This window comes from Haliotis asinina, chromosome 15, assembly GCF_037392515.1.
Source record: "Haliotis asinina isolate JCU_RB_2024 chromosome 15, JCU_Hal_asi_v2, whole genome shotgun sequence".
NCBI classification, from domain to species: domain Eukaryota; kingdom Metazoa; phylum Mollusca; class Gastropoda; order Lepetellida; family Haliotidae; genus Haliotis; species Haliotis asinina.
The window spans coordinates 20,968,403-20,980,528 of NC_090294.1; the positions used below are offsets into that span (position 1 = coordinate 20,968,403).

The following is a 12,126-nucleotide window of genomic DNA, read 5'->3' on the forward strand; positions in this document are numbered from 1 at the left end:
GTGGGTGGCGCCTTTGCTATCCCAGAAGACTGTCGCCATTACCTTCTGCACTGATCTGGAGGCTTTGAACTTCTTGGTCCTGGGAGAAGTGATATGTTTCCAATCCATGGATTCTTGTTTGCTCTCAGGATCATAGTGGTGGATCCAGGTTTCGTCACAGGTTACTAGTGAAAATCTTCTGGATTCTTGTTGTATTTGGTTAGCTTGGAGTTGCTCATGGTGACCCTTGTTTGCTTCATTTCATCTGTAAGCATTCTTGGCACCCATCTTGCGCACACCTTAGACATGATGAGATGTTCATGAAGAATTGTCTCGATGGATCCGTGTGAAATGCCTGTGGTTTCCTCTTACTCGTGGAGTGCGATTCGACGATTTTCCAGCACAAGTCTATGCACTCTGTCAATGTTTTCCTGACTAGTGCTTGTTGTTGGGCGACCTGGACGGGGGTCATCTTCAAGACTCTCTCTACCATGCTTAAATTCATTGACCCATCGTTTGATGGTAGCAGATGAAGGGGAAGACTTCCCATAAACTGCTGAAAGCCTTTCTTCAATGTCCTTCGCCGAGTTTCCTTCAAGAACTAAAAACTTATTTACTGCTCTATCTCAATTTATTCATTTTCACTGCCGTGAGGGGGTCTCTTTCTGTCAATGTGAGCTGTTCAATAACTTCTGAGAGTAGGATACCAAAACTTATATATCACATCAGCTACACCCCAAGGTTCAATGTCGTACCATAGGCTGTGACACCTGAGTATGAAAAATGCTGAAGGGTCAAAACGTATTGACATCCCCTCGTACATAGCGTTCACTAACATAAGTGATCGCTATGTATCTCAGCTAATTAACCACTAGGTAATCCTGCGGCTCTCTTTAGCTCGTAATAAGGAACGAAACTGCTGGCTGACTCTTCCCGTGTTTTGACAAAACTAACGAATGATGTGAAATTTACAATGACAGCAATAATCACCTTACTGTTTAGATGTTTGTATTATGTTCCCGGATGTGTGTGATTTTACGCCGCTATTAGCAACATTCCAGCAATATTACGGCGGAGGGCACAAAAACGGTCTTCCCAACTACCCCGTCCCGGATGAGTCGCTCGATATTCGTTCATTTTAATCCGTTACAAAAATGTAAACGTATTGTTAATTAATATACATTTTAGAATATTAGGGAAACAATTTACAACAGTATTTACGCAACCTGAAGTTGGGATGTGAACATTCATTCTCCAGAACAGAGCGATTAAGAATGTTAAACTCATATTCCCTTTGTAGCCTTCCAGATATGATCGAATAGGTTACTCTAGATAGGGACGCTACTTGATGCGAGTGTACTTAAAGAGCTTTTACAAAGGGGGTAGTTGACCCGCATGAGAAATACGTATCATGGTCGTCGTCGCCGCCTTCATCATCATCATCATCATCATCATCATCATCTAGTAGCTGAATCTCTCCTGCGGTGTCGCTGGAAGACCTCAGTTTGTGTCTTCTTTTCCCTTTCTGATTTAATGTCAACATACATCAAGCATAAAACATTACGATCATGTTCTGTTCCATGAGTGATAGTCTTGCTGCAAGACGGGATTTTGTCATAGTAACGGATACCAGGGGCATAACTACCACAAAAAAAAGCCTGGATATGGCTAATGAAATAAATAAATCATCAATAATGTGATTGTTGAGAACATATCATGGAAAATGGTCAGCAAATGAGGATCCACGTTTTGGGAAAGAAACGCTTCTTAAACATTCTGCAACTCGCGCTCAGTAGTGAACGTTTCGTTGTAAATATACCACAATTTGCTGTAACATGAAAGCAAATGTCTGGAGTTAACGTGAAGAGCTGAAGAGCCACATTCATCCCATCTGTCTCGAATGTTGGGATAGGTCATTAGGACAAGAAGGTTTTGACGTGGACGCCAAGTGTGTTCTCCTTTCTACTGATCATGGATACAATTATTCATATGATGTTATAGCAAAGAATAATGATCAGCTAGTTTCATCAAGTGGCATCGGAATGTCGCATTCACTGCAAGAAAGGAGTTGTATATCCATCAAAGGTGTTCCTCTTCAATGATAAAACTAGCTAATAACCTTGAACTGGTTTACTCACCTGCACGTGAAATAAACGAGACCACTGACGAGTACCAACTATTTAACTATTTCTTATTCTGACACTGATTGCAATTCACAATAACTATTAGCAAGACTGTATAACGTGAGAGTTGACTGCAACTTCCAAACAGCCTCCTACCCAGGGCCAGATTTTCGAAGCTCTCTTAGCGCTAAGATACTCCCAAGTTAATGTTGACGTATGGCACTTACGAAAATCCAGACCCTGGATATCACGTCTTCTGGCATAGGTCTTTACTTTAAATTTTTCACAACATCACAGACACAATCAATCCTGGATTTTTCTGGGAATTTCAAAGAGAACCATTTGACTTGTCCGAACGCTGTCTGACTTGTGTTTGTAACAAAGCCTCGTGAAGGTTTCGAAACGTTTTATGGAAGACAAGCGGAATACATTTGTAAATGTAATTTACGATAGGATTCAGTGTTTGTTCCAGTGGAAAAATGATTTGACTTTGCATGTGTTTATGATGGGCTGCAACTTTTGGTGAGATTGAAAAACACTGGATTATTACATAGTCGCGAATCCTTCATCTGGCTCTGCTAACAACATATATTTTCGTTTAGTCATGAGGCATTCAATTTAGGTGCAACTGACACCAGTTTAGTGGTGACCCTCTTCACATCAAACGGCACCGAGCACATAGACATTTGCCAGATCATGAGTTTGTGGTTTCCTATAGTTAGTTACGTTCTGCGTTTTTTTGTGTGTGCTATTTTCTTCACATTTAGATATAGTTTATGATGCTTGTATTAAAATATATTTGGTGATATAATTTGACAATCTTACATCATTTACATCGCTGTCCTCAGAAACACATGGAACGTCCAGTTATAGTATTCGTCAATTACTTTCTATTTGTTAGCATTCGTAACTACTCGTGTCATTCCGGCAAGGATCTTCTTGCAGGTCACGGAAAGAGACGAGTAGTTACGAATGTATTGGTTAGTTGTTTAATGCCGCTCTCGTCTCCCATCAGTATTGCAGATATACTGGGGCGGTCTGTAAATACTCAAGACTAGATCGGTTTGGATTTACACCATACAATTTATTTTATATAAAAAATCAAGCTACTGTTCCCTTGTATCACTGCAGGAAACGGGAATATGGTGTCTATTGAGGGTTTTGAATTTGCGAATGTCATGTCAAAGAGATGCCGAATATTTCATGACAAAATTATTACTAACATCTTTGTTGCAGAGAATAAAATACGAATGATAAAATATACTCAGGTTTCTACAAATGCATGAAAAATATCATGTTATTGCGTCAAAGTTGATAAAGCAAACGTAACCTGTAAAAATATGGACGTTTTCTTCTTAAATCTCATGGGTAATTGACTTTGGTTTGACACAGCTTCTAGTAATGTATTCCAGCAATATCACTGCTGGTGACACCAGAAATGGGACCACACATTGTACCCATATGGAGAATAGAACCCTTTAGTGTGATGAGTGGACACTTCAACCACTAGGCTACCCCACACACTAGGCTAGTTCTGATGAGATTCACACATGATGTACATAACACCAGAAACACAAAGAATACACACTAGATACACACAGGAGGCACACTTGATACATGGCATACACACCACATACACAACAAAACCAAGAGAAGAAGAAAATATTATTTGTTACCTCATTTATTTGTGAATTTGTACAATAGACTCATTAGTTGCAATGTCAAATATAATCATATCACATTTGGGTGATCTCTACATACATCATACTCTCGTTACACAGTGAATTTGCAACTACAATGATATCACATTTGGATGATCTCTACATACAGCATACTTTGATTTCCTCGCTATCCAAGCTTTGTCTATATCAATGCACATATATCAGGAAAACAAGCGTTGGTAAATCAACAAAACAAATTCACAAAAAATATACATTCTCAGACAAAAACAGACTAATGTGGCCGAACATATGTACACATTAATCCATAAAATATCATTAGTCATATTATGCATAAACATAAAAACAATGAAAAAAGATGACTTTCCTTTTCAGCTACATGGCTTAACAATACATTCCATTGTAGTGTGTCAAGAAGAATATATATCACAGAATTGGCAGATTTATAAAATGTCCATAACACGGGGATGAGGACTTTTAAGGATACACAACTTCTTCCTTGCAGAATGAATGTCCATAAAAGTCCTCATCCTCATGATACCAGCTTCTAAAATGCCACTTAAAGCAAAATGTCAATAGCCATATTGTAAAGTTCAGTTCACCTTAAGCCTTCTGCAAATACTAATGAATTTATAGAGCAAATATTGTTCCATTGAGTGTAAAGATGTTTCAAAGGTATTAGTACAACAATATTGCAGAAGCTGTGCAACTATTGCAATAAGAGTGCAAATATTTTCAAGAGTTAGTGCGAACTCATGGCAAGTTAGGTGACACAAAGGCAATAATCTGCAGTTACTGTTCATGTAAAATAAATAAATAACTTATAAATGCTAACCCTTTAATAGAATGAATGAAAGATTAGTGCTTTATGCTGCATTGGCAATATTACAGCTATTTGCAGCCAGCTTTGTAAATTAATGGACTGTGTTCTGGGTTCTAACAAAGGCAAAAAGACCTTGAATGATAACTTTGGCTACTGATTTCTAGGGCTGGCTATCGACAGCAATCATAGAGATCAATAATTGTTCACCAAATATCGACTGATTATCGATACATATCTGCGAGGTACCTTTGAGCAAAAATGAAAAACATTAACATATTTCATATCACTTGGGAGGGGTATTTGCATGCATTATTAATAAAACATAAATTAGAAGATAAATTACAAGATAAATTAGAAGCAGACCACGAATAAAGTCCCTTGATTTGCATATGGTCATAGAAAATTAAACTTTTCACTCTCTCACAAAAGTTCATGTATTATATTATCAATAACACAGTTTTCATATCGATAATCATATAGAAATAATTGATCAATTTTCCCAATTCCTGATCATTTTTGCCAGCCCTACTGATTACTATATTAAATTTCTAATACATCATGCACAAAATTAAAATAAAATAATCTATTTGTAGGGTTTCAAATCATTTTCATATAGTTACATGTATTTTTAAACAGACTAATTCATAATATCAGTGTTGGAAAATAGATGAAATGGCAACAATAAAATGAGTATCACCATAGTTATTTTTTTTAAGTACACAAGCAAAAACAAAAGCATAACAAATAAGGCAATGACAAATTGGCTTTCAAGTAAAAACAAGAAACATTTAATATCAATATCACAAAAAAAGGCCAACAAATGTAAAACATTAAAATAAAATGCTCATCAACTAAAATTGACCAAAACAAGGGTGTCATTGTACAAAGCGATCTAAGAATTAAGGCAGTCTTAGGACTAAGGTTGTTTTGTACAGCAGCCCCTGGCCACTAAGAACATTCTCGCTAAAGGTGTTTACGGTCATAAATACAACCGTGGTCATGGTGGGTGTGGGTGAGGCAGTGTTGATGGGGAGGGTATATCAGAGAGCAATCATAGGTATGACTATAATTGCATTAAAATTAGTTGATAAGGCCAGACCAATTTTATTTCTTGTTTATTCTTTTAATAAATAGGCGTATTTTTTTTTTAAATAACCATAAAAAATTAAAATAATTTTCCAGCTCAAAAAATAAAATCTTAATGTTAATGTGATATAAGTGAAATACTCTCGATATCAGTGTGAAACCATAACTCACTCAACCTATAGCTATTTTACTTGGTATGAAAAAACAATAAGAGACAACAGTGAAAACACATGTGGGATTTTACTTTGACTGGTGATTTAAAAAAACATTCCCTCTTGCCCTTAGATTTTCTGAGGACAATAATATATAAAACAAGAAATAAAATTGGTCTGGCCTAACTGTCCACTAAACAGGGTTTCCAGATTAGCAGGGTCTTCAGTTAAGGGATTTCTTAGTAAAGAGTGACACTGTCATAGTCAATTACAACACATCAATTTTGCACTTTGCTATCACAGATGCGTCATGGATAGATTCATACAAGTTATGCATGGACGAACATGGACATATATTAACACTGACAAAATATAACCACTTGGAGGGAAAGGTATCTCTGATGTGTATAGACTGATAAAAATACTTATCAACACAGTAAAAAATAGAGGAATGCTGCATTTTCAGTTGGAGGGAATCATTTATGAGGCATGCACAGATTAGTAACAACTATTCATCAAAATTAAAATAGATTGCGCTTTTTCTATCTAAACTATCCACCATTAGCATTTTATGGGCAAAAGTGTCCAATAACAATGATGCAAAAAGGGAGCTGTCTCATCAGTAGTTTAAACACAAATATATATACAGACATACATACTGATCCACGTAATGGAATAAACATTATCAATAAACACATGACTGATACCAACCGGTGTGTAGCTATATAGGTGTTACCCCCATTATACAAACATTGTGAAAACATTATATATACAGGCCATCGTAAATATCACTGAGAGTTGATCACCAGGCCAATCAGTCTGCTTCAAGGGTTTCCACATTGACACTGATTAAGTAAGGGTGGTGTAGCAGTTAATGTATTTGTCACCTTGACAGACTGGGTTTGACTCCCCATATGGTACAAAGTGTGAAGGCCATGCGTATGTGATATTGGTGGAGTCATGTTAAGATCAGTGTAAATCCCTACAAATTATATTCACACTATTTTCTAAAACATGGTTCAAATTTTGATAGATAGTATTTGTTTCTTTCCATTCACAAAGTGAAAACAGATCTTTTTAGACCTCTGCTCCTGTTTACATGTTTGCAATAAATAATAATGCTGTTTGTAGAATATTTTTTTAACTCCGAAAATATACAAAATTGATAGAAGCAAGCAACTCCATTAAAACTGAAAAGGAGCCTAGGTGAGATGGTAGATTCAGAAGAAAATCTAGGCTTGCTTCATTCAGAAATCTTGCATTACAGCATTGGTTAAACAAACAGGGAATATAATATGGGACTGAGAGACTAGATAAAACTGATGACCTCTGTTAGCAATATTCCACCAAGGGGACCCTTTTTACGTGTAGGTTGTCAAACCCAAGTCTTCCGTTTTTCTGGCAAATGCCTGAACCACATGGCTACCCTAACTCTGACATTTGTACAGAGGTCATGATGGTGACTAAGCATGTTTGTGTTGTGTGATGTTTTAATCCAAAATTTGACTGTCTCGAAAGACAAAAGTAATTTTCTCAAATAAGTTCAGTGAGAGTGTAACCTTTAGGTAAACTGACTCCTTTCTATAAACTACTTTGTTCGGTCCTCAAAATCCTGCCTATCTATTTGGCAGTTTAGTAACTGATGTGTGAACTAGGTGGCCTCACGATACAGTGAGTGAGTTAGTTTTATGCCACTTTCTGCAATATTACAGAAACATCACAGCAGGGGACACCATAAAAGGACTTCAAACATTGTATGCATGGGGAATTGAACCCGGACCTTCAGCATGTCAAGAAAATTCCTTAACCACCAGGCTACTCATCCCTTACACGATAAAGACAAGTTTACAACATCAGTGTACATAAACAAAGAAGGCCTTATGCTGGTATGCTGTCATAGTTAAAGGCAAGACTTGTCAATACAGAAATAATACACTCAATTGTCGGCATTCTTTGTGAATCACAAAATATTCATAAAATTTCGAAACATTAAAATATCAGCAGTTTGGAGAAGTCATACTTTCATTCTATTTTCTCATTATATACAAGCCGCAACTGACTGAACTGACACAAGCCCTTGTAGATAAACATACACATATACATACATTGTATACCAGTTTGAACATCGGCCATATCAACAATGTCACTACAATCTCAAAATCCATGGTATTCAAACCAAATTATATATGTATCAAAAATAATTATCATTAGTTTGGATAACAAAACAAACTTTTAAAATTCAAAGCCAGATTCTATTTTTCACATTTGCAAGAATGATGTTTAAATTCTCAGTGTAACATGTATGGTTTATATCTTGTGCTTGTACTGATACAACTTGTATGATTGTCAAGTTATTGGAGCACACTAAACACATATTCATAATAATACATACAACTGCAGTTGTTACACTGATGTAGTAACATAATTTTACAACACTTAGGATCACTGTCAGATACGGTACATAACACTAAAATATCTTCAGAGTTATTGCTAACATCAAAATGTGTTACTGATAATATCAACATCAAATAACATTTGATAACATATGTATGACAAGAACATGTGATCATATCTTCATATTTTTATATACATTGTATACAAAGTGCAACAGCACTGCAGCTCATATGGAGAAAGTCCACAGTTACAACAAAAATACGTTAAAAATCATAAGTGAAAGTGACTTCCACTGATTTTGTTAGTAAATACTGGACGGATGTAAATCCGGATGAGAATATTCAAAAATATGAACCATCTTTCTTGTAAACATGGGGTCATATAAATATGGCTTGTAACAATATCTGTGGCAGGAATGTCAACAATGGATGGATTCATCTGCATCTCCCGTGCAGACTAATATCGTACAGTAAACTATGTTTATAACTAACAAACTAATGGATATAATGAACAGGGTTTGTTTTAGTTGCGGATACTTGCTGTATATTTTAGTCAAAATGTATATAATCAATAACGGTCATGACAACCTAAAAACAGTGGTCCACATGCGTTCATTACGACCATTGCTTATAACGTACAAGCTGACATCATTTCCAGAATGATGCAAGATACGCACTATGCTTAATATCATAACGGTAATCAAAATCAACAGTTCATGCTCATTTAATAAACCTTATATTATATTATTAACATAATTACATATTAGGTCTGGGAAAAGTCAAAATATTCTACCCTGGTACCCAGTCTCATATTGCCCTACCTTGGTACCCTACTTCACAATACCCTATTCATGTATCTGATTTTATAAAATGCTACAAAGATACCCGACCCACCCAACATTAAAATACCCTGGCCGGGTATCCAATCTTTTATTACCCTATCCAGTTGCCTGACATCATATTACCTTACCCGTGTACCTGACATTGTATTACCTTTCCCAGGTACATGATATTATACTATTCTACCTGATCCCATATTGCCCTACCTGTATACCTCTGTAGATCCAAAGAATTGGCTACGAAATGGAGCCCCGGCAAAAGCTATATGATACATGTCCAAAAACGACTGATCATGCAATTGCCCAGGCTGACTGAAGCTCCATGTCTACTCAAAAAAGAGCAAAGATGGATGGCATGACTAATGAGCCTGAGATCTGAACATTAGCACTTGAAACCATGCAGTTATATTGTTATTGTCATTAAGAATTAAGCAACCTAATGTTGGGTAGTTCCAGCGGTACAGCTTCACGGAGAATACTTGACCTGTGTTCCAAAGCTGCCTGACCTAGCTCTGCAGATATCTGTGCATACAGACAAACAGGTCAAAGTGTCAACAGTTCAATATGACAAAGACGTACATTATTTCAGAAGTATATTGTCCTAATTAAGCAATAATTTGCATTAAGATAAAATTCAGTCTATCGTCTAATCGGCAAATTATTGGTTTTCAGGCAGAAAATGAATTATGTGTGTTTCCGTTTCAGTCCATCAGAATATAGGGGAGGTAATTCTATTTTGTTGGGCTGTTCTCAGTTCTTGCCTTAGAAATATCAATACATTTCAGTCAGGTAGCAAAATCTGCTTCCAAAGAACAATCAAGTCTCCAATATGACAATGAAGACAAAACCTGTTTTGTCTATCATAAAACAAAATTAATATAGTAGAACAGAATACAGGAATGTTACTGTGAAATAAGAAAAAACATGGTACAGGGCTGATGTTGCTAGATATATGGCAGTCAGGAAACCAGAAACACACATATTTGTCAGTTTTGGCTTAAAAGATAAATTTCTTTTGGAAACAGCTTTGAAGAATGCTACTATTATATAGTAATGGTGTCAGTGGATTGGGAATTTGCTTGGGGTTTGTCAACTTAATCTCCTTTTTCTAAAATGTAGTTTCAGCATGAACTATTGAGCGAATGGATTACGCATCACTGAAAATAGTTGCATGAACATGAAATGATCAGGTTTCAAACACCATGGTTCACATTTATGCATACTGAATTGTTTGCTGTGACTTCTAACCTTCTCTCACACTACTGAAAAATCTTATTCGTCTTGTGCTGTTCATCAAATTTTTCAATCACAGCTTCACATCTACCGATATTTATTCCTCACATAGCTGTGGTCCTGTGATGCACTTGATCTCTCCAGTTCCATCAACCTTTCCTCCAGATCTGAAATACGTTTTCTTTCCTGTCTTCTTGCACGTCTGTTCACCAATAATCGAGAACTGTGAGGTGACTTCGAAACATTCTCATCATCAGAAAAATCTGGTGACTGCAGTTCTCTTGGAATCTCCTTATTCTGAATGTTCAAAGGATTCAGATTTCTTGACGTTTGCTTCTCATAGTAATCCTCCTCTGATTCACTCCACGGTAGTGCCTCTGACCTGGATTTCAAGAAGCTTTGTCTTGGGGACAAAGGGATCAATCCTCGGGGCATCTGAGGAAGTGGATGACCCCTGGTCGGGGAGCTGTCATTGTTCATATCTTTGTACAAATACTCTGGCTTAGGCTCATAATCCGCAAGGTTGATGTTCAGCTCCTTGTCCTCATCTTCTTCAAACCTATCTCTCTTTCTCCTCTTCTTCTCCTTCTTGGATTCCCTCTTTGGATCCTTCTTTGCCTTCTTCTTCTTTTGTTTCTTCTTCACTTCATCCATCACAACGTCCTAGAAAAAGAAGAAGAAATATCAACACAATGCATCTTTTCTTACAATATCTATTGATCTGTGCCAGAACTAGTAGCATGTAAAAGTGGAAGCATATCCAGAAAACCTTTTGATGATGTCCTGAAAGTTGAGGTCACATATTGGGTGGGACTCGACCCCTCAAAGTACAAGAATCAGTACTTCACTGACAAAGCATAATCCAAATTATTAGATTATTAATTAGTTATAAATTATTAGTGTACTCCAAATTATTATACTGATATTTACATCTTCAATCCTTTATGTTACCTCATGCAATACTTTATACAGAATGTGCTGGGCACATGTTTCTGTTTACCTCTAAGCCACAGAGTGTGAGAATGGTGGGATAAGATGTAAACAAGCTCTATAAGAGTGAGTTAGTGAGTTTCAGTTTTATGCCACTTTTACTCCACCACCCCACTCAGCCAGACAGTAGCTGCGAGTTACTTTACTTAGTGACCAATCAACACACAGCAATTTCTGCTCAATCCACTCCAGTCAGGTATGTAAGCTTCTGCCTTAACACAACATGCTGGCTTCTAGTGTGAGTGATTGTGGGTGGGGTAGCCAAATGGTTAAAGCGTTCACTCCTCATGCTGTAGATCTGGGTTCCATTACAAACATGGGTACAATGTGTGAAGCCCATTTCTCGAGTACCCCACCATGATATTGTGGGAATATTGTTGGAATCTTGCTAAAAGCGCATAAAACCCAACTCCCTCACTCATTCTGCTATGAGTGAGTATGCTCTACCGTCTTGAACAATATTTGATTTCATTACAGAAAGATCTGCTTGACCTGGGAGCAAAGGTCATAGCATATTTACATTTCCCACTGAAATGCACGAGTACGAGAATGGTGCTGACAAACCAGTGATGATAATGATGGAGAATCTAGGTTCAAAGTAACCATCATCGGATCCTGTCACACCCAAGAGATATAACTATTTAAACGAACGGAGCCACTTGTTCCAAACATCCCCACCCACTCTTACCTCTCATACACCAGTGAAGATAATGAAGGCAAATCTAGAAGGTGAATCTTGGTTCGAACTCATTATCACAGGATCCTGTCACATCTATGTGACACAACACTGCAAAACCTCCCATTCCCAAGGCATGGAGCCCAAATGTGA

General features: G+C 36.9%; 1 protein-coding gene across 2 annotated transcripts in view; it reads right to left on the reverse strand.

Moving 5' to 3' along the window:
* Positions 1-10,393: 10,393 nt before the first annotated feature.
* LOC137265662 (transient receptor potential cation channel subfamily M member-like 2) overlaps positions 10,394-12,126 on the reverse strand; it is a 33,900-nt gene continuing 32,167 nt past the window's right edge. For both annotated transcript variants that reach the window (XM_067801095.1, XM_067801094.1), the window contains one exon: positions 10,394-10,970. In XM_067801095.1, the coding sequence (XP_067657196.1) occupies positions 10,395-10,970 (576 nt within the window). In that variant the 3' untranslated portion in view covers position 10,394. The remainder of the gene's footprint in view (positions 10,971-12,126) is intronic.